Source organism: Aquarana catesbeiana, linkage group LG02, assembly GCF_042186555.1.
Source record: "Aquarana catesbeiana isolate 2022-GZ linkage group LG02, ASM4218655v1, whole genome shotgun sequence".
NCBI classification, from domain to species: Eukaryota; Metazoa; Chordata; class Amphibia; order Anura; family Ranidae; genus Aquarana; species Aquarana catesbeiana.
The window spans coordinates 643,245,475-643,269,409 of record NC_133325.1 but is presented as its reverse complement, the minus strand read 5'-3'; the positions used below and the strand labels follow the sequence as shown (position 1 = coordinate 643,269,409).

The following is a 23,935-nucleotide window of genomic DNA, read 5'->3' as shown; positions in this document are numbered from 1 at the left end:
ATTGCTCCAAATCAGGGTCAGTTGGGAGCTATGGATTTCCAGTTCTGCAGGATCATGAAAATTGTCAGTGTATCCAGCTTACATAGCAAATAGTGTAATTACTCATACACCTAATATAGAAAATGTATAAATAAGATACTTTTTTCAATGTCTTTACTCCTATGCTGGTTTTCACGCACCTCTGCCACACTCCATAGACAGGAAGAGTACTCTGTTACTTCCTGGCTCAGTTTTATGATTTCCTGGATCACCTCCTTGCTCTCTGGTATGATGATGCTGATTTGTTAGCATGTTAGTCGGATGAAATTGGGGTTTCTCACCTGAATGTACTGGGTGGCCAAGGTATGTGATACACATGACTGTCCGGACAGAGTTACAAATCCTTTCACAGGCAATACATTTCACATATGCAGTATGTATTTTAACTGTTTGCCCACAGTCCAGCTTTCCTGGTACAATATTTGTACTGAAATATAAAAAGAATACAAATGCAGCATTCCCACGCAAGGGATACCATGAGTGGGCTTAAAGCAAAATGGCATGAACATGTACATGTATGGAATGTGTTTTAAAGGATATACTGTCGATCAACAGGGACCCTCCGACCAAGGCCAGGGGGTAAACACAAGGTGCCTGAACCTAAGGGCACGGGGGCTGAGGTGTGTGGAGCAAACCACAAAAATTTATGAAAACTAATCTTAGACTGGCTATTTAATGAAGATAGGGGGGGGGGGGGAAGAGAGGGAAAAAAAGGAGGGGGGGGTCCAAGGAACAGGGGAAGAAAAGAAAGAGGAAAAGGAAGACGATGGAAGAGGAGGAGAAAGAGAGAGGCAGAAGGAGAAAGGTCCCCCAGGCTTGGAAATAAGCAGGGTCAATTAGACAGGCCTAGGCCTAGGGCCCACACCTTGAGAAATTTGGTGCAAGAGTCATGGAGGAAACTACTCATCTTCTCATTGATCATGGGGGTTGTCCAGATGCTCCTCACCTCTGCAAACAAAACAGACATTTTTTTCCAGACTTTTTTCCTGGCTATTGCACGTTTAGTGGCTATAAATGGATAGCTGGCCAGCTTCTGTTGGTATGAGAAGGAGACCCAGGATCAGGCAGTGGAGCAATGCTAACTTGGTGCCTTTGCGAATAGATACATGGAAGAGGGTGAACAACTTATAGGCTGCCTCCAGAGTGGTCATATTAGAGGAGCACTTTGCAATACTGGCTGCAGTCCACCTTTTAATCAGATTCATCCAATGGAAGGGGGAGGAAGGAGCTCTCAGGTAAAATAAGATATTTTAAAAAAGGTGTTTTTTACATCTTAAAGTGGTATTAAACTTAAAAACAAAAATTTTTAAGCTTGCCAATTATTAGATGTGGTGGCTGCATTAGATATCTTTTTTAAGCTTTTTGCCTTTTTATTTTCACCTAGTGATCTGGCCAGTGAGTCTATTATTTTCAACGGAACATGCTCTCCTGCAAATGTATCGGTTACCACTGACATGGGTACTTACAATGACCAACTTTTATTATTTTATGTAAACTCTTTCTCCCAAAAGAAAAAAAAAACTGTTGCTGTAACTACTTATGTAATTTCAATTTGTTAGTGTATCTAATTCTGCTAGTACATCTTCTTTTTTTTTTTTTTTTTTTATTCAACCAGCGGGTTGAACAAAAAAAAACTGACTCGGTTCCCCCTATCCACAATGAGTGTATGGATGAGGAAACCCTCTCCACTGATTCTTTGTATTCTGATAGTAGGGAAATTCCCCACCATCAGAAGAGTGGGAAAAACTCTCCCTGCTCTCTTAGATTGATTGAAATTTGGCCAGTCCCTGATGAACTTCATCCAGAGTAGGAGCACACTAATACAGGAGGTGTGTTACTGGCCAGATCATCAGGTGAAAACAGAGGGAAAAAGCCTAAAATAAAGACAACTATTAAAGCCACTACATTTAATGATTGATCAGGTGCAATGTATGACATTTTAGGTTTTGGGTTTAATACTGCTTTCTAGTACATCTAAAGACTTTTTTTTTGCAAAGCTGGCCATACAGCCAGCAGGGTAATTTAATATACTCCTCCGGTCACACAAACGAAGTAGATGAAGGAATCCCTCCTGCCGGGACATTGTATTCTGACAGAGGCACCAGTGTCTTAAAAAGGCAGTGATATATGAATGAAACCATACATCCTGTTTATTTAGCTGATGCCTTTCTACAGTAGAACTGTAAGCTTTAAATTTTTTTTTTGGTTTATAACAGGTATTTGTATAGCATTGACAATTTACAGAGCGCTTTACCTATGTACTTTATGTATTGTACATTCACATCAGTCCCTGTCCTTAAAAGGTTTGTTAACCCATATAACTCACGCCGCCAGACTCTCTATTAGAGCCTGGCAGAGCACGCTGCATTAGTCTTTTAGAAAAACAAGCGCTGTAAGTACCTATTTAGAGCTGTCTTCAGGCAGGTCACACGACTCGCGGCTGCTGTACAGCTCCGATGGATGAATACTGCAAGAGGGGCCGTGACCTCCCTCTGACGTCAGCCGGGGAGATCACATGGCCTCTCCTGCAGTAGCCCTGGAAAGCGGCCGAGAGTCACGTGACCGGCCTGAAGACAGCACTAGACGGGATTTACAGCGCTCGTTTTTCTAAAAGACTAATGCAGTATGTTCTGCCAGGATATGAAAGAGTTGCTGGCAGTGAGCATAAAACATTTTAAATTTTACTAGAAGCGGCCAGGGGTGGAGACGGAGACACAGACACGAGCTGACATGCAGGAAGAAGGGGGTGATGGGGGAGAGAGGAGAGCAGAGGGGGCAGCAGCGTATGACAGAGGGTTGCAATCAGACCATGGTGGTTAGGGCGGAGCAGCCCTGATTTTCATGGTCAGCACAGAGAGGGCATACAGGAAGTGCCAGGTTCAGGGTTTTTTTTTTTACAGTTTAGAGGGGGCAGATTACACAGCCCAAGCACTGTGTTGTTTAATCTGCTTTAAGGTACCAGGAAATCAATTTTCTTTTTTGGGGGTTAACAAAAGCTTACAATCTAAGGTCTCTAACTCGCGTTCACACATACACATACTAGGGCCAATTTAGACAGGAGCTGATTAACCTACCAGCATGTCTTTTGAGTGTGGAAGAAAACCCATGCAGGCACAGGGACACCATACAAACTCCAGGCAGGTGGGGCCATGGTTTGGATTTAAACTGACAACCCTAGTGCCACCAGGCAGAAGTGCCAACCACTGTGGCACGCTACAGGCTTCTCCCAGTTTCTGTAATAACTGCAAACTTGAATGTCGTAAAGGTGACTCCTTTGGTAGTTATGTAATCTGAGTATGATGTACTAGCAGCGGAGCTATATTTATCTTTTGTGCTTGCTGAGCTTGGGACAGTGAAAAAGCTGTGTTGTAGAATGGCAGTAATTCACAGAAATGAATTTGCAGGTGCTCCTAGTTTCTCTAGTCATAAACAAACCATTAAAGTCTGTGCTCATCAGACTTTCTTTTCCATGAATTTTCATTGAAAATTGTACATATGAAATTCCAAGGCAAAATATTGTTTACACGAGATAGGTATTTCTCTATACAGGATGATGTCTTAAGGTACTGGAGTTATGAGCAAAATGATATATTCCAACAAATGTACACATGTACCCCTTATCTCTATATACTTTAACATAATGAACTACAAGAGAAAACTGTAACAAATAAAAAAAAAAAAAAAGAAAGGAAGAGAGGAAAGGGTTAGTACATTCTTGGATCCCTGTCATTACTTTAGGCTTCATGAGGAGGCATCCTACCATGTAACCATGTGGCCAATGTCCTCTTACTGGTCACTCAAACAGGATGCAGGGGAAGAAAAGAAAAGCCTGCAAGAGGAAAGAATAAAGGGAAGAGAAGAAGGGAGGGGAAGGTAAAAGGGGGGGAATGTGCAACCCTGTTATTCCAGGCGTAATTGTGCAGATGTCTCGTAAGCCTTCGGACAGATCATTTTATCCGTGGTTCCCAGACTCTATCAAAGACTGGCTGCTTATCGAGTAATATCGCTGAAAGGCGTTCATTGATCATGATGCACGACAACTTAGTTCTCACCAAATCAAAGGGGATCATGGGCGACCTCCAAGATCTAGCTACCTCTATCCTGGATGCAGTAAAGATGAGTGATATAAGTTTCCTCGTGTGTCCTGGCACTCCCTCTACTGGGCATCCTAGTAGCGCCTGCTGCGGTGATTTGATTAAATTCACCTGAGTTAGTGAAAATATAAAATTGTAGATGCGAATCCAAAATCGCCTGACTTTAGGGCATGTCCACCATATGTAGTATACTGTGCCTTCCATGCCACATCCCCTAAAACCTAGAGGGGAAGTGCCTGGGACATATGTCGCCATTCTGACTGGTACCATGCACCATTGCAGCAAAACTTTATAGTTCACCTCGATCATTGAGATATTAATGTAAGATTTTGAGGCGAATTGTGCCATTTGAAACCATTAATCAAGTTCCAATGTTTCCTCTATATCCTGTTCCCACTTGTTCAAATAGAACAATTTTTCCCACTTAGAGGACAAGATGCTATTGACTCGGTTCAATTGAGGATAGACAACTCCTATCCTCATATTGATTAGTGCTTCCAAATGAATAATTACTGCAGTAGGGAACAGACAAAAAAGATACACTCAGCATCTTTCCAAATAACTATTCTGCCTTATTATGACGCAATTGAAGGTTTTTATGCACATGATTACGTAGGTATCACATTAATATTACAATTGTACGTTTATGGTAACAAGGGGCGTTACATAGGCAGGCTAATTCTAATCAGGACTCGAAAGAATGTAAACATGTACTGAAAACATAGTGAGGGCAGTGTGCGATACATACAAAATACAATACAATCATATACAGAACTTACAAATTTCCATTACACTATATATTTTAGAGATATAGCCGGTATGCTCATCGAAAGACCTGCATAGATATTCAATTGAGGTGGAAGTTGTTAAATCATTTGTACGCTGTAGATTCTTCAGAAAATGCACTGCATCTGGGAGTAATGGTACATTTCTGAGTTAGGAAGTTGGTATTTATCTATGAGGGTTTTTTTCGATAAGATGCCTTTATGGTCGCACATGTCAACAATACGTATCAAGCCCTTGTTAGTCCACCATGTGAGCCCTTGAGGATTAAGACCCAGGGTGAAATCAGGATTACCAGTCAATGGAGCCAAGGGAGCATGAAAAGATCTAAATGCATGAGGCTTCATCAGTCCCATAGGCTTAGAGAAAAGGATAATGTGGGGGACATTATGATTGGTCTATCTCTCGTTCGTAGCCATATCATATGACTAATCGGTTTGGTAGGATGGAGAGACTATTCAATTTTAATCCAGAAAGGTTGAGCTTGCAAGGAATGGTAACAAATTAGTTGAGCTAATTGCGCAGCTTTAATAAATTTGGCCAGGTCTGGAGCTCCCAGACCAATTCTCAGTTTGGGTGTATAAAGGGTGCGCCTATTCACTCTGGGTCTTTTGTCCCCCCAGATAAATTTTATAATCTTGCTCTGCAGTACATTAAGATCGGACATGCGCATTGCAACCGGAAGTGTTCTAAACAAGTACAGCAACCTTGGAAGGAAGTTCAGCTTTATTGAGTAGAGTTTACCGAACCACGACAATGGATTGTTGGCCCAGCGTAGAAGATCCGCTGTCAGTTTCCTATATAAAGGAGGATAATTGGCCTGATACAGGGTATGTAGGGAGGGAGTTAAAGAAATTCCCAAATACAGGAGAGCCTCTTTTTGCCACTGAAACGATATTTGGATTAATTTCACCGTGTCTGCCTCCAATGTGAGGTTTAAAGCAACCGATTTTGAAAGATTAATTGTGAGACCCGTGATAAATGTAAATTGGCGCAAGATTTGATATAAGTTAGGTAGCGACGTTACTGGGGATGAGAGAAGCATCAATATGTCGTCAGCGAAAAGGGCACATTTGTGCTCCTTATCCCCACAATATATGCCTTTTATATCTCGGTGACCGCTTGGTTTGATGGCCATTATAAATAAGATAAGAGATAAAGGGCAACCTTGTCGTGTCCCTCTGTGTATATCTATGTTATGCGAACTATACCCTTTTATCAGGAGTCTAGCAGTATGTTCGCTATACAATGTCTGCAATATAGTTAAAAGATTAGGCCCAAATCCATATTGTTTCAATACATAGAGTATATAATCCAATGATATAGAGTCGAATGCCTTGCAAAGGTCTAATGAAACAGCATGCCCTTACGCTTGCCATGGTTGTCCCAGTTTGAATGAAGCGCTGCTATTACATCTATCACCCGTCGGGTTTGGTCAGGGACCTGTCGATTGGGAACAAACCCTACCTGGTCTGGATGGATATAATTGGATAGAAAAGTATTCATTCTAGTCGCTAAAATTTTAGTCATCAATTTAACTTTAATGAGTGAGATTGGGCGATAGTTGGCACAGTCCCCATGGTCCCTTCATTGGTTTGGGGATGACATGTATGAAAGCAGCATTTTCACACGTGGCTAGGGGGGAACCTTTTCTCAATTCATTGAAAAAGAGGCATAGATGAGGTGTGTACTTTCTATAATAGTGGCCAGTAAAGCCGTCCGGTCACCGGTGTCTTTGATGGGTTCTAACTTTTAATTGCTGCCTTGATTTCTCCCTCCATAAAGTCACCCTCCATTTAACTCTATGTGGTCCTGAGCCACCTGTGGAAGGGGGATATGGCAGAAGAATTTATTGGCTTGAGCTGTGGGGAATGGGTTCGGTGACCGTATAAAGTTTAGGAAAAAAATGTGAAAATTCTGCAATGATTAATTGGGGGTTTTGAGTTCATTTCCATCTTGCAAGGTGGGATTGTATGGTCGAGGGGTAAGTTTCCTAGCAAATAGTGTAGTAGGTTTGTCTCCCAAAGTATAAAATCGATGCCTAGACCAACTTAAATTCTTCTCAGCCTTAGTGGTAAGGCTAAGATTTAATGCCGTACGTGCCGCTTTAATTTTATGTCTCAAATCTAACTGGGGATTATACTTTTGCTCTTGCACTATACGTTGTAAATCCTCTTGTTGTCGTATCATTTGTGCATGACTACGTTTGGTTCTGGAGGCTATTTGGGTTAGTTTGCCACGTATTGTTGCCTTATGTGCTGCCCAGTTGATACTAGGGGAGGTATCAGTTTAGCAGACTCTATTTCATTATCAATGGTAGGGTCATTAAGCAACTAGGCATTAAGACGCCAGGTTGAGGTTTTCGGTCTAGTCCACAGATCGGTTAATGAAATCTGGACTGGCGAATAGTCAGACCATGAGGTGGACAGTAATTTGGCCGAGTTAATGGATGCAAGCAGTGGTGACAGTGTAAATATATGGTCTATTCGCGAATACGTTTTATGGACCTGAGAATAATAGGTTTACTCTCTGGTCGTGGGGGGGTGGAGGTCCCTCTAGATATCTATAAGGTCGTGGGAATGCAGTATTCAAACTGATTTGCAACCCTGTTTCGGGACGTGTTTCAAAATCGGTTTGTGTGCATTAGTTCTATCCAGGGCTTGGTCCAAAGACACATTACTATCTCTCCCTATTATAACGTGACCCAGCACATGAGGCATCAGTACTGTGAGCATGGTCTCAAATTTTACTTGACCCACTTTGGGCACACAGTATGAATAGAGTGTGATCGAGTGTTCATTGATTTTCCCCACCACCTTGATGTATCTGCCCTCTTTATCTTTGATTACCGTAGTAGGAGTGAATGGGACTTTTTTCGCTATGCAAATCACTACATCTCCTTTCTTATCCGGGCCATTAGACAGATAGAATGTGGGGTATCTGGCATTCAAGTATTCGGGGGCTGAGGTACGAGAGAAGTACGTTTCTTGAAGGAGCAGTATGTCCATGCCCAATTTGTGACAAGTTTGGAAGGCCATCATACGTTTCGTAGGGGAATTAAAACCCTGAACATTGTGAGTTAAAATTTGAATTTTCAGAGGAAAGGGTACTGAACATAAGGGTTCGGTAGACTGTACTCGCCTGTTGTCGTTAACCATCATCTCTTCCGAGGATCTGATGCTTAGAATGGAAGCTTCTAGCTTTGGAAGCAGGGGTGCACGTATGTGCAGAAACATTAGGAAGAAAAAAGAAGAGAGAATTAGTGTTGGGATGTGGTATACTGGACCATCACGTACCAACAAACCAAAAAAAAAGAAACTGTGTCAGCTGACAGATTAGTGAACAAATCACAGAGGTCTGGGAAATTAAAGTTCCCATCAGGTAGTGTGAGGTTGTCACTTCCCCCTAGGTAAGGACAAGCTCACTAACGAGTGGCATGCGTTTCCGCCTCGGTCCCTTTCCGTTCAAAGGATAGTAAGGGAATTGGGGAAAACCAGTAGAACCAATTGAACAGATATTATTTTTATGTAAGCATAGGGAAGAGCCAAAATTAACCTTACAGGCAAAACCCACAACATATTGTAGTCTCATATGATGGAACCCACTCACACAGTAAAGTAAAGCCCCCCTCCCCCCAGAACTGAGGTAACTGCATTGAGGATATGTAAAAACATGAACGTAGAATAAATTATAACTTCTGGGTATGTCCCAAACCACTTGAGAAAGACCTTTTACAGGCAATTGGTGATTATGGGTATCACTAAGCAAATTACCCCCTCATATTACAGTCTACATGGTCATCCATAGGATCTTGCGAGAGGGGGGAATTTCTTGGAAGAAGATCGCTGTTGTTGAACCCACAAAGGGGAAACTGGGTGGCCTCCTGCTTGCTTTGTTTTGGGGGATAAAGTCTCCCTAGAGATGAGGCCCAGGCTCAAGAGGACTTCCTCTCCATCCGCAAAGTTGGCAAAGGAGTGTGACTTGCTCTTATAGGTGAAAGACAAGCGGAATGGAAATGACCAGCGATATTTGATTTAACGATTAGTTAGATGAGCCAGTAATGGTTTCAGTGCGCGTCTCTTCTGTTTCGTCAGATGGGAAATGTCCGCGAATATTTGAATGATGTGGCCCAGGAGGGTAATGTTGCTCCTGGCGCGAGCCGTGGGCATTATTTTTTCCTTGATTCTGTAGAAATGTGGGTTAACTATAACATCTCTAGGTAGGGCATCCTGCCGAGGAGCTGTCAAGAGCATGATGCACTCTGTCTATTTCCAAGTGGTGTGGTGAAATGTCTGGGATTAAGTCCTGCATCAGGACGTTTACGGCATCTTCCAGATCAGTTACCGCTTCTGTCAGGCCACGAATTCTAAAATTATATGTCTGTACCTATTTTCCTGATCCTCTATTTTACCATTGGCCTGGTTCAGTTGATCTTGTAGAGAAGAGATCAAGGTAGAATTTTGATTAACCCTCCTCACTGTGCCATCCATCTTAGACTCAATGGTGTCCAGCCGTTCACCAATGCTGTAGAAATAATTTCAGCATATCTCATGATATGCTGAGAGAACTGTGGGGACTCACCCCTCCGTCGCTGGAGCATGTTTGCCTGTGACTGGCAGGAGAAGGGATGCAGAGCCCGGTCAGGTTGTGAGGCCACTGTACTGTGTGGTGAGGTGGCTGCTTGTGTGGGGGAAGCCGAGCCACGTTGCGTCTTGATCGCATGTGGGGCCGCACATGAGTCTGTCCTCCGGTCCGACGCCATCTTAGATGAAGGAGATTGATATGCCATCGGATCTTCGTTCCCCGAACGGAAATAATAGGTGGACGGAGGAGGCTTCTTTCTGGTGGAACCCACTCCCCTCCATTGCATGATGCGGTCCCCGAGCTGCCAGCGGTGTTCCTGGTGCCCAAAGCTCTGATTATAGCAAGAAAAGTCCAGTGGTGAGCGGAGCAGGTCAGATCATGTCCGCTCCCATGCCAGCGCGCATGCGCATTCTGCTCATCAGACTTCCATACAAACAATCGTTTGTATGTAAGATTGTTCTTTTAATAGTAACAGTCCTATGCTGAATGCACAGGTGATGGTGCCAAATAATGCTGAAGTGATGCTTCTTGGTGCAGTAAGCATTCATCTATATACTGCATTATAAAGAAAATTGCATTGTGTGCAGTTGTTGCTATCTTCAGTTGGTAAAAAGATATGTAAAAAGATTGCTACATTAAAACAAATGGCATTTCAGCTTTAAGTGAAACTATGGCATCACATTAAAAAAATCTCACCACAGCACTTAATTATAAGTGCATCTGCACTTACAGTTTTCTCTTGGCCCCCCCTACAAAGTCCCACAAATAGTTGCTGATCCTGTCAATGAGGTGGGCATTCAGGTCATGTGAACGCTGTGATTGGCAGTCACATGATCATAGTTGGGTTCAAAAAAGACACAAGTCCATCTAGATACAACAAAAAATAAATAAACATAAACATATAATACAATATAATTAAAACATTTAATATACAATCCCATATACACAATCCTTCACCCACAGTTGATCCAGAGGAAGGCGAAAAATTCCAGCAAAGTATTCTCCAATTTGCTACAGCAGGGGAAAAAAATTCCTTCCTGATCCCCCGAGAGGTAATCAGATTTTCCCTGGATCAACTTTACCTATAAATGTCAGTACCCAGTTATATTATATACATTTAGGAAAGAATCCAGGCCTTTTTTAAAGCAATCTGCTGAGCTGGCCAGAGTCTATTCCACATTTTCACAGCTCTTACTGTGAAGAAACCTTTCCGTATTTGGAGATGAAATCTTTTTTCTTGTAGATGTAAAGAGTGCCTTCTTGTCCTCTGTGATGACTTTAAAGTGAATAACTCAACACCAAGTTCACTATATGGATCCCTTATGTATTTGTACATGTTGATCATATCCCCCCTTAATATTCTCTTCTCAAGAGTGAATACATTTAGTTCCTCTAATCTTTCCTCATAGCCGAGCTCCTCCATACCCTCTATCAGTTTTGTTGCCCTTCTCTGCACTTTCCCGATATCTTTTTTGAAAACTGGTGCCCAAAACTGAACTGCATATTCCAGATGAGGTCTTACTATTGATTTGTACAGGGGCAAAATGATATCTCTCTCTCTGGAGTCCATACCTCTCTTAATACAAGAAAGGACTTTGCTTGCTTTGGAAACTGCAGCTTGGCATTGCATGCTATTATTATGGTTATGATCTACCAAAACTCCCAGATCCTTCTGCACTATGGATTCCCTCAGATGTACTCCTCCCTAGTATGTATGGGGCATTCATATTCTTAGCCACCAAGTGAATAACTTCACGTTTATCAACATTAAACCTCATTTGCCACTTAGTTGCCCAATTAGACATCCTGTAAGGACGTTATTCCACTGCATAGCTTGGTGTCATCTGCAAAGACAGAAAAGGTACTTTTAATCCCAGACCCAATATCATTTATAAATGTATTAAAAAGTAAGGGTCACAAACTGAATCAAATACCACCAAAAGAAAGCTCTATTTGTGGGAAAAAAATGATAAAAATTTCATTTGGGTACAGTGTTGTATGACCACGCAATTGTCATTCAAAGTGTGTCAGCGCTGAAAGCTGAAAATTGGTCTGGATAGGAGGGGGGTTTAAGTGCCCAGTAAGCAAGTGGTTAAATATGGGCACCGCATTGGCCCTACGCCAATCCAGTGGTACCATTCCAGTCATTAACAAGTACCTAAAAATTAGAAATACTAGCTTTGAAATGACAGAGCTCAATTCTTTTAGGATCTGTGGGTGGATGCCATCCGGTCCAGGCGCTTTATCAACCTTTATTCCGTCTAAATATTTCTGGACCATTTTACTTTTGAGCCATTGTGGATCATTTGGGGCTGTGTCAATACCATCCCAATTATGGACATGAGCTCCTCCATGCTCCTTTGTATACACAGAGCTAAAGAAAGTATTTAATAAATGTGCCTTCTCTTTGTCCCCAGTCACCCACTCTAGATTATATTGTAAAGGGCCTACATGCTCAAACCTGATCTTTTTACTATTAATATATATGAAGAATTTTTTGGGGTTTGTCCTATCTTTTGCAATCTGCCGTTCGTTTTGAATTTTTGCATCCTTGATTTCCTTTTTACACGTTTTAAATTTTTTTTTCTTATTTATAGCCATTTTAACTTTGGTCGTGAGCCACATAGGTTTTATTCTTAGGCTTTTAAATGTATTGCCTACTTACAGTCAGTTTGCATACAGTCTTTTTGAAGTATTCCCATTTCTGTTCTGTGTCCATTGATGCCAATATTCCCTCCCAGTCTAAGTCTTGGAGAGCAGCCCTCATCCAGCCCTCATCCAGCCCTCATCCTTTGCTCTCTTAAAGTTAAGTGTTTTTATCTTTCCCGTATGTCTTCCTCTCCAGCTAACATCAAATTAAATCATGTTATGGTCACTGCTACCCAGATGTTTTTTATATGAATATTGGAAATAAGCTCTGCATTGTTTAGGAATAACAGGTCCAGCAAAGCGTCATTCCTAGTTGGAGCCTCAATAAACTGGACCATAAAATTGTCTTGTAATAGGTTATACAAGGTTATGCAATTATGCATTAGAAGCTTTCTGGTCCCCTCCGGTGACTGTGCTGGGAGCGCGCGCCGGGCGCACGCTTTCAGCACAGAAAACTGTTTACATAAGGCTGCATATATGCCTCTCTGTGTTAAAGCCCACCCATCGAGAGGCCACATATATGCGCCACGTCAGCGGGAAGTGGTTAAATGGCGGGGCTGTGATGTCATTCTCACTCATGCACACAGGAGTCACTATTGCGCCATAGCTCTCTCTGCATTCACGGCACACTCCTGAAGAGTGTGTGCCTGGAAAGGAAGACTAGACAAATATGGAAGCGCTAAGAGCAGTGACAGCTCAGCACTGTCATAATGTTCTATTATGTGGTGCATACTAGCACAAGTAGGTCACTGACAGTTTGCCAGTGGCTTCAGGTATGCGTAAAATTTAAAAGATTAGGCATCCCCTCTAATTTACTTTGATTGTAAAAACACAATAAGCCAAAGCAGTGGCAGCCAGTGCTCAATATTTTGATGGGGGGGCGGCCAACGCCAATACCCCTTACCGCCAGAGACAGATGGGAAGGCGCCGATCCCGACAAGCCCCCCCCCCCCCCCCCCCCCCCGTCAGGAGCCCACCCTTTTTTGAAGCCAATTAGCCAAAAAACCCTATTGAAATCTGTGCGTCTGGCGCCCTGCGTGTGAAATAGGGGCCGGACACATGGATTAGGGGGCCCCTTATGAAACGGGCCTCCACTGAACCAAAGGATAAAATTAGGACGGTTGTGTCCATCGAGTGATATTTGGAAATGTGCATCCTATGTGTCTCTGTGGACATTAAGAGAAAAAAATATATATTTTGAATTATTGTTTTCTTTTTTGCCACACAGGAGTGAGAGCCCAAAGGCAGAGGTAGGAATCAGTACTGTATCCAGCACTCCAGACAGAGACTCATCAGATAAGAGCAATGACATTGGTAAGTCCTGAATGTTTTTCTGCCAGGTTATAAATATCCTCAGAGTCCCTGCTCTGTCATACACACTGACAGATTCATACACATCCTAAATACCAGCCTACACACATACTTATAATAAACCTCTTCAGTACTTGGGAGTGTTTTATACAGAACACTGCTGTAGTAAACACGAATCTGCAGGAATGTATGAGAAAGCTCTCAGACAGTGCATTCCTATAATGAGGCAAAGTGGAAAGAGCTCTGCTCCTATGGCATTTACTATGCGGCCAAAAAAAGCAATCTTGTGGATTTATTATTTTATTTGGAATCTGTAATGGACTTATAGAATTTTCTTAACTTCATTCGTAAAACTAAAGCCCTTTGGAATATCTGTTTATTACAGGAAAGAGGTGGGAAATATTGAGAGTAACATAAATAATTTAAACATGGCAATTTTAATTGCAGCCAATGGTATGAATACTGTTTTTAACAAGCTGTCAAGTCTCTAAGAAGCCTATAGTTATTATTGATTTAACTCATGTTTACCTAGGAGAAAATATATGACTGGACATCAGATTTATACGATGAAGAGTTCTTATTCCTTAGTTTTAGTCGACTAAAATGGTATTCATTTAGTTGACTAAAATGTTTTAGTCATTTTAGTCGACGAAATTAACACTGCCTATATTGTAACTATGGGCAAAATTTAAAAAATGTATAAAAGTAGCATATCTGTCAATAGCATTAACACAACAGATACACTATATTGTCAAAAGTATTGGGACACCTGCTTGTACACTCACATGAACTTTAATGGCATCCCAGTCTTGGTCTGTAGCGTTCAATATTGAGTTGGTCCACCCTTTGCAGCTATACCAGCTTCAACTCTTGTGGGAAGGCTGTCCACAAGGTTTAGGAGTGTGTCTATGGGAATGTTTGACCATTCTTCCAGAAGCGCATTTGTGAGGTCAGGCACTGATGTTGGAAGAGAAGGCCTGTCTCACAGTCTCTGCTCTAATTCATCCCAAAGGTGTTCTATCGGGTTGAGGTCAAGACTATGTGCAGGCCAGTCAAGTTCCTCCACCCCAAATTCACTTATCCATGTCTTTATGGACCTTGCTTTGTGCATTGGTGTGCAGTCATGCTGTAAAAGAAAGGGGCCATCCCCAAACTGTTCCCACAAAGTTGGAAGCATGAAATCGTCCAAAATGTCTTGGTATGCTGACACCTTAAGAGTTCACTTCACTGGAACGAAGGGGCCAAGTCCAACACCTGAAAAACAACCCCACACCATAATCCCCCCTCCACCAAATGATTTGGACCAGTGCACAAAGCACTCCCAATACTTTTGACAATATAGTGTATATTAATTATGGCACTGTTAAATATTGGTCTTTTTCAGTTAATATTATTCTTATTCTTAAGTGCAGTAAACCAAAGTAACCAGTCAAAATCTGCAAAAGGTATTACTTCGGCAGAATTAAAGAACGTCCAAAGACCAAACTTTATTTTCCAGTTTTGGTAGAGTGAGGGACATTTAGCTAGTTTTTCTTTGGCCATGAGGAGATTTCATAGTTACATAGTTAGCAAGGTTAAATAAAGACAATAGTCCATCCAGTTCAACCTATGTTGGTGTGTGTGTGTGTTTGTGTAGATAATCATTTCCCATATCCCTGTATATTGTGTTCGATAAAATGCACGTCCAAGAGTCTTTTGAAACTATCAATAATTCCTGTTGACACCACTGATCGTGGAAGAGAGATCCACATTCTTACTGCCCTGACTGTGAAAAACCCCCTATGCAGCCTTGGGTTAAACTGCTTCTCTTCCAATCTCATTGTGTGGCCCCGTGTCCTCTTACACTCCCTGAGACTGGTTTCCTACCTACACAGGGATTACCATTGAGATATTTGTATATCGCTGTGATATCTCCTCTCAAGCGTCTCTTCTCCAGGGAGAATAAATTTAGTGCTTGTAGACATTCCTCTTGTTTGAGGTCCTCCAGCCCCCTTATTCATTTTGTTGTCCTTCTCTGAACTCTCTCCAGCTCCAGCACATCCTTTCTGAGGATTGGTGACCAGAACTGGACAGAATACTCCAGATGTGGCCGAACCAGAGTTTTATAAAGGGGTAGAATTATTGTTTTATCTCTGAAGTAAATCCCTTTTTTAATGCATGCTAATATTCTGCTGGCTTTGCTTGCCGCAGCTTGACAATGCATGCTATTGCTAAGTCTGTCATCTACTAGGACCCACTTCCTATAGACAAAACATAAAAGTCTTCAAGAGAAATTCCCTCCTAGACTCCTTTGGTACACCTCCCTCCTATTCTTCTTCGAGTGAAATTTCAAAATTTTGGACTTACACCCGCTCTCAGTTCAGGTGACAGTGGTCACTAAGACAAATAGAGTGAAATCTTTGCTGTCTTCATGAGCACCAGGCACCACTCCTTTCCTAGTGTGTTCACCATTGGGTGCCCTGGTTTCGCATTTGGGGTGTAATGTGAGATATTACATTCCCTAGCCTCCCTTCTTCAAAATGCCCTCACTTTTCTGAATCATGGCATGCTTCTACCTGCAGTATTCTGTAATCTTTTGAATTTGACAGGGCTGTGCCCGCACATCCGCATCATTTATTCACAAATCCATTAACGGACTACGAGATCCATTGCCACAATGGCACTTGTAGTTCATTGATTACTTATCCACCCCTATAACAGTACCTCCATATGGACTTAGGGCTAGTGGAAGAGTCTGCAGGAACCTGTGGATTGCACATGCAATGCACTGATTGAGGTTGCAATGCTCTGCTTCTCCATGTGGTGTAATTATTTTTTTTCTAAAATGTGTCTTTAGGGCCAAACCACACCTGTCCATGGCAATATGTTGCAAAAACACGCACATTAAATGAATGAAAATCATGTGTTTTAATAAATTAGTTACACCTTGCCCCTAATATTGTGGTACAATTTGGCAATTTGGTTAAATAGATTTAAATAATTAAATTAAATGAAATAAATTAATAAATAAATAGAATTAAATACATTTATTCCATTGTCAGTAAATAATTGTTTCAGATATGCTGTTCTATAATTTGTGGTACTATAATGATATATCTCTAAGGCTGTTTTCACACTGGGGCATCGGCGCCGTCGGCTGTGAATCGCCGCTATTTTTAGCGGCGCTTTACCGTCGTTTTTGCGGAGGCTCTTGGCCGCTAGCGGGGGTGCTTTTAACCCCCGCTAGTGGCCGAAAGAGGGTTAAAACGACCCGCAAAGTGCCGCTGCAACAGCGCTTTGCTGGCTGTTCGGCGGCGCTGCCCATTCATTTCAATGGGCAGGAGAGATTTAGGAGCGGTGTATACACTGCTCCTTCACCGCTCCAAAGATGCTGCTTGCAGGAGTTTTTTTAACATCCTGCCAGCGCATCCCCTCAGTGTGAAAGCCCTCTGGCTTTCACACAGACTGCAGGGGAGCCATTTTACAGGTGCTATTTTTAGCCCAAAAGTGCCTGAAAAATGCCTCAGTGTGAAAGGGATCTAAGGATTACTTTTTACTATATAAAAATTCACTGTACAAAGGTTTTGGTATTAAAAAGGTTGTTTGATCATTGTAATAGTTGGTATCCTAACCAACTAACCCCTTGACCAAAATCGTATAATGAGTAAAAGAGACATGCTGCAAAATTATAAAATAACCAACAGCATGCAATACTCCAGCAATTAGGTTACAATGCTTTACGGCTTGTCAGGTGGATAAATGAGTAGGAGGCAGATGGCAGGGTGCAGTTTAGATTTGCTGACAGATTAAGGACATGCAGGTATATTCACTCATAAGTGATTTCATAAAGACTTGTAGCTATGTCATTCCAGTACGTTTTTTTCAAAGGTTGCTGTAGGGGAATACATGTATCTGAACATTGATAACTCCCATTCCTTGCTCTTGACAGATCATATATTTGGTCCTGTGAAACTTAATTTAGATGACCAAAAGTGCTGTACCCACAAAGCTTTAGAACTCCACATTCTTAACTTGGTACCAGTCAGAGTTAAGTTAAAGCAGTATTAAACCCCAAAACAAAATGCAAAATATCGCAGCTTAGATTTGGAGACTTCATTCATTTTTTTTGGCTTTTTCCCCCTTTTTTTTCACCTGATCATCCAACTAGTAAGCCTGTTATCTTTTAACTTCCTTTAACAGACTAAGCTGCCCAGCAAAAAGGCCAACGCCACCTGGCAGAGCCAGCTGCATTACACCAATGATCTTTTCAGCTGTCTATAAGGGGAGCATTGTTCCCACTGGCCACCGATGTAAAGGGCATTCTTCCTACTGACCACCAATCTAAGTGACAAATTTCCTACTGTCCCCTCAATGAATTGGTTTTAGCAGGGGTTCTTTATTCACTTCCAGCCCATGGATGTCATATGACGTCTTTGAATTTCAGTGGGGATATCTGAATGATGCCTGCAGATACAGGATCATTCAGGTATCATCTTTTAGAGCCGGCAAATCTGTCTACCGTAACAATGATCATAGCGGCAGTTCCGCCACTTGATCGTTCTTACAGGCGACGGGAGGGGACATCCCCCCCTCCCGCCGCCCTCCGTTGCTTCTACGAACTCTCCCGTGCCATCGGGGACCCGAAGAATGAATCCGCTGCCGCCGGATGACGAGCATAGAGATTTCCAATGACCTGATGGTCACCAGTCATCTCTATGACCGCCACAGGCCCAGGTGTGACGTTATGATGTCATGTCCGGGCTGCGGTTGTAAACAAAGCTGCGATCACAGCTAGAAAACATGGGATCGTTAACTTTTTTTTTTTATGATCTTATGCTTTCAAGCCTGGAGGAGGGATGTAGGGTCTTATAGACCCCATATCTCTCCATAAAGAGAACCTGTCACGCGCTATTCCTATTATAAGGGATGTTTACATTCCTTGTAATAGGAATAAAAGAAAGAGAAAGTGTAAAAATAAAAAAAAAAGCAAAATAAAGAATAAAAAAAATTTTTTGCACACAGAAGGGATTGCAAACGTAAGTCCCGCCCACATATGTAAACGCCGTTCAAACCACACATGTGAGGTATCGCCACTTGCGTTAGAGCGAGAGGAACAATTCTAGTACTAGACCTCCTCTGTAACTCTTAACTGGTAACCTGTAAAAAATGTTAAAGCGTCGCCTATGGAGATTTTTATGTACCAAAGTTTGGCGCCATTCCATGAGTGTGCGCAAATTTAAAGCGTGACATGTTGGGTATCTATTTACTCGGCGTAACATCTAGCAAAAAAAATATGATTTTTACATGTAGGAGAGAAGTGCCAGAATAGGTCTGGTATGGAAGTGCTTAAGAACTTAAAATAATATCAGTGGTACCTTGGGGGTAGAAAGGTTGAGAAAGGTTCATCCAGTGCCCAGGTACCTTGCCTTCAGTTACCTTAACCACTTGTGGACCGCCCATAGTACATTTACTTTGGCAGAGCGGCCGCTCTGTGCCAGGTCATGTACCTAGTACGTGATCTGACACTCCCGGATCTGAGGCGTGCACTCACATCCTGCCATCGGTGCTCCCGCTGTGATTTTACAGAGCGGGGGCTGAATGGCGGGTACGGTGGACTTGATGTCCGCCAGCACCCGGCAATCGTTCGTTACACAGGCAGGGCAGCAGTCTGCATATGTAAACAAGGCAGATTGCCATTCTGTGAGTACAGAAGGCATGGATCCTGGCAGGAACACCTATCCATGCCTTCCACTAGTAAAAGCACCTCCCCTACTACACTGAATCACAGCCTAGGCACACAGTTAACCCTTTGAGCGCCTATAATGTTAACCCATTCCCAGCCAGTGTCAGTATAGTGACAGTGCATATTTTTTTAGCACTGATTACTGTATTAGTGTCACTGGTCCCCAAAAAGTGTCAAAAGTTACAATTAGTGTCCGATTTGTCTGCCGCAATATCGCAGTCCGGCTACAAGTTGCTGATCGGCACCATTACTAGTAAAATAAATAAATAAATCATTTAAAAAAACATCCCATAGTTTGTAGACGCTATAACTTTTGTGCAGACCAATCACAATACGCGTATTGTTTGTTTTTTTTACCATAAATATGTAGCAGAATACATATTGGCCTAAATTAATTAAGAAATTTGATCTTTTGCAATTTTTTATTGGAAATGTTTTATAGCAGAAAGTAAAAAATATTGTTTTTTGTGGGTTTTTTTTTTTTTTCAAAATTGACGGTCTTTTTTTGTTTATAGCGCAAAAAATAAAAACTGCAGAGAGAGGTGGTCAAATGCCATCAAAAGAAAGCTCTGTTTGTGGGAAAAAGGGGCATATATTTTATTTAGGTACAATGTCACACAACCGTGCAATTGTCGCTTAAATTAACGCAGTGCATATCGCAAAAAATGGCCTGGTCATGAAGGGGGGTAAATCTTCCGGAGGGCAAGTGGTTAGATTCCTATGTTGCTCTGGAGTCCCTTGGACTTTAGAGTTAGCCTGTATACAGGGCCAAACATCATTATCTTCTAACTCAGACTAAGCCCCACTCTTTCTTCATTTTAACTCCATATCTGCCATTCATAGAAACGTGTCCGCAGAAAAAGACAAAGATGGAGTAGTCCATCAAGCGTGCCCATTTATTTTTTTATTTTTGTCTGAGTATAGATCTGTGTATGTCCCAAGCATGTTTGAAGCCTTTTACTGTTGACTGTCTCACTACCTCTGCTGGATGTTTATTCCAAGCATCAACTACCCTTTCAGTAAAAAAATACTTTCTAAAATTAGTTTAGAACTTTCCTCTAGTTAGTTTGAGGTCATGTCCCTGTGTTCTTGATTTTGGTTTCATATTGAATAAACTGCCCTCCTGAACCTTCTTCACCCTCTTGATGTATTTAAAGGTTTCAATCATGTCTCCCTATTCCCTTCTTTCCTCCAGACTGTACATATTAAGTTCCTGAAGTCGCTCTCAATACGTTTATCAAAAGCCAGAGTTCATTTATCAAAAGCCAGAGTTTCTACTGCCCTTCGCGCAGGCTTTGACATTTGACCGTCAAGTAACTGGGCAGCACCAGAAGGAAGAACTTAAAGCGGGGTTCCACCCAAATTTTGAACATTATCTCTATGCATTCTCTTCCTTGCCTAGATGCTGACATGCTGTGTAAAAAAATTTAAATCGCCGTAATTACCTTTTATTTTTCTAATCTTCTTAGCACTTCCTGGTTTTCCTCCCATGGGAGTAGGTGTGTTTCTAGCCTCTCCCAGACCTCCAACAGTCCCCTGGGAGCTAGTCTCAGGCTTCCCAGCATGCATTGTGCAACAGCGTCATCACAACATCTCGGTGAATGCTGGGAGCACAGCATTCACTGCATCCAGGAAATACATGCTTGTGGGCTTCAAATGCCCACAATGAAGATGGAAACCGCCTTCAGTGAATTTTATAAGTTATTCTTTACAACGAAATCGGACACAGGCGGACTTATTACACAGAACATGTGAGTAGATAATCATGAGAAGAAAAGTTTGTGAATGAACTTCAAAAAAAAAAAAAAATGATAGATAGGTGGACCCCCCGCTTTAATGTCAACTTGGAGAACAGTCAAGCCACTGTGGCCTTGAGGTCAAGGAGGGCTTTGCAGGGAATAGACAACACAGGTAGTTGATGCTTGTAATTCCCCACTGTTGGGTCAGGTCAGTTTAACTTTAAATAAAAAAAACAAATTTTCTCCAGAGTTGGCAAATCGATATTTAGGTTGCAGGGTGTAGCTGGTTGAGTATTATTAAAGTTGATAGTGTAACAAATTGGGCACTGAAGCTGTGATAGTGAAGAAAATTGGGCAGCGTAGTAGTGATATTGGGTAGATCAAGGTAGATCAGACAGCCTGGGGATGGTGACAGAGGAGCAGAGTAGGCTTTGTGGTAATAGCTATGGAAAAGATCAGGGAATGAGATGGTGATGGTGGAGTAGATACTGTATGGGAATGTGGTTGTGACAGCAGAACCATGTCATTGAGAGGTCATTATGAGTGGTTCTGACATGAATAAACTATATCTACTGGTTAAGAACATCAATAGTGTATTTACAATATACTAGCACAATATTAAGTCTTAACATTTAGATTATGTGCTTAAAACACTCTAGGGTAAATCTGAAATTGCTTTTAGTAATTAATGTCATAATATGATCTTACATACACAAAGGTGTGAATGAACTCAGGGACCATGGAACAACTGTTCTCAATGATGATAGATGATCATCGTGCCCCACACAGCGACACACATTGCACACACTCAACAAAACCAAATCGGAGAGACTGTCATTTATCTGCTATGGAAATTGTGAATCGTCATCCGCATTCTGTCAATGTATTGGCAGAGCGTACTGCAAAGATCTTAAAGCTGTAAAGAGGCCTAACTTCCTAATTGTTTTTTTTTTAAATTGTTATAAATTCAGTATGATTAGATAGCATTTATGTAATGTTATTGGTTTTCATTTTTTGTAAGCCATTAAAGATGGAGGGCTGATCTGTGCTGTGCCAAGCTGAAACCAGCACTTTGCTAGTGAGGCAAGTTCTCTGGTGTAAACAAATCATGAAAGATTTGACATTTGTCACCTCTCCAATGTCATCTGTTCTAGTCACTCAGTAAGGTGACAGCTACTCTGTTACTCTGGGGCTACGAGCAGTGAGAGACCAAATCTTTCTCCCTTGTGTGCCAGGTAAGATTTTATTGCATTGCACTTGCAGGAATCTGGAGAATTCCACTTTTAATATAATATCCCAGTATTATTCATGAACTGAATTGCGTTTTAGCTGCAGAGGTCTATTTGCCTTACTACTAATGTGGTATTTTTATTGTGTCGGGTCTTATTTTTATGAAAAATACTTTGTTACATTTATATTTTATGGGACTTAACCTAAACCTAACTAAACCTTATGTTATGTTTTTTATGAGGATTGCTATGTGGGAACATTTGTTGTGAAGCGTGTGCCTTCAGAAAGCTCTGTATGATATGTTTAGATAACTGCCTGTGGCAGAATTAGGAAGCAGTTTTCCCCGTATCTGCTATCCATTTTGTGGTTGTTACATAATGCAGAGAATGAACAAGGGCTTACAGAATGCAATGTATAAAGTTATAGAAGTAATTACATTAATTACTGCTTACTATTATTTGTTTTGCTCATTAATATACAGTAAAGCAATTCCTGAGTGCATAGTACACTTGCTTTGCCTCTGCTCTTGTGGGAGCTATCAGGGTACTGGGGTAAATTTAGTCATATGCTGGGTGGCACACTACTATGTTTTTTGGCTAGGGTGGAGACTGGAGCACGCATAGGAATCCCATGCAAACACAAGGACAATATACAGTCTTCATGCAGATAGTGCTCCTGGTGGGATTTAAACCCCAGGCCACCAAGCTGTAGTGTATTTTCAGTGGGCACATATTTTGTAGTGTGCAGTAAAGTCATTTTATACTACTTTTACAATGTTATAATCTTGTTTTGTCGTGCAGCTATACACTGTAAGTACACAATATCACCTTCCTCCAAAAGTCCTTCATCCTTCTTTTCCTACCAGCAGACATGCAGCCATACATACAGTACATCCTCTTGACACCCCTCTTACCTGTACCATACAACCATTTATACAACCTACCTGGAGGTTATCAGTCATATATCCCCCACCCCCAGTGGCCATATATACCCCCCCACCAGAAAAATACGCTCTATTTAACATCCCAGAAGCAGTTTACATTTTATGACCTTTACAATTTGCATCTTACATGTTCATTCATATACAAAAAGTGGTATTAAAAAGTTTTGAGACTAGTTTTGTAACTTGCCAACAGATGGCAGCACAAGGCTGCACGAACAGTCACTGAGAGCACCGGCCTTCATAAGTCAGTGTGCCAAAAGACATTGTCCTGTGTATGCGATTAGCTGTGCAACTGGTGCTATTCCGACCATGCGCCTTACCACGTCGGCTAAACTGGGCAAATCTGACACATAGATGTTTGACAAGATCCGGCAAGTTTACGGCGATGCTGCAATGAGTCCTTCGAGGTGTTTTAAGATTGTTCTCCAACGATCATCATGCATCATGAATGGTTTCGACATTTTCAGGGGTTGAGCTTGTTGAAGGTCTTCCTAACCTCCCGTTGTCTTCCAGTGATGTTCTTCTGCTCTTGAAGTGCGCATACCCCTCAAAGCACCTTAAATGACTCATTGCAGCACGGCCGTCTCGAAACTTTGATACCACCTCGTATTTTTTCCTTTTACCAGGGGTACATGCTGCTAGTATCTAGGCCTCGTGACACTTGGTAACCTTTCATTTTCCATATGCTATGTTTACATTGTCCAGGTTAGGAACGGTTGTGTGCAGATTTCTTTACATTTTCCACAAAATATTTTATTTGACTTGAAGTGGCCAAGCTTCTGTGTATATGAAGGAAAAATACTAAATATTTCAAACTAATAGTTTATGGGAATCAATTGTA

General features: G+C 41.7%; 1 protein-coding gene across 5 annotated transcripts in view; it reads left to right on the top strand.

Moving 5' to 3' along the window:
- Positions 1 to 23,935, top strand: part of SH3KBP1 (SH3 domain containing kinase binding protein 1) — a 529,030-nt gene that overhangs the window by 455,850 nt on the left and 49,245 nt on the right. For all 5 annotated transcript variants that reach the window (XM_073616470.1, XM_073616471.1, XM_073616469.1 and 2 more), the window contains one exon: positions 13,378 to 13,463. In XM_073616470.1, the coding sequence (XP_073472571.1) occupies positions 13,378 to 13,463 (86 nt within the window). The remainder of the gene's footprint in view (positions 1 to 13,377; positions 13,464 to 23,935) is intronic.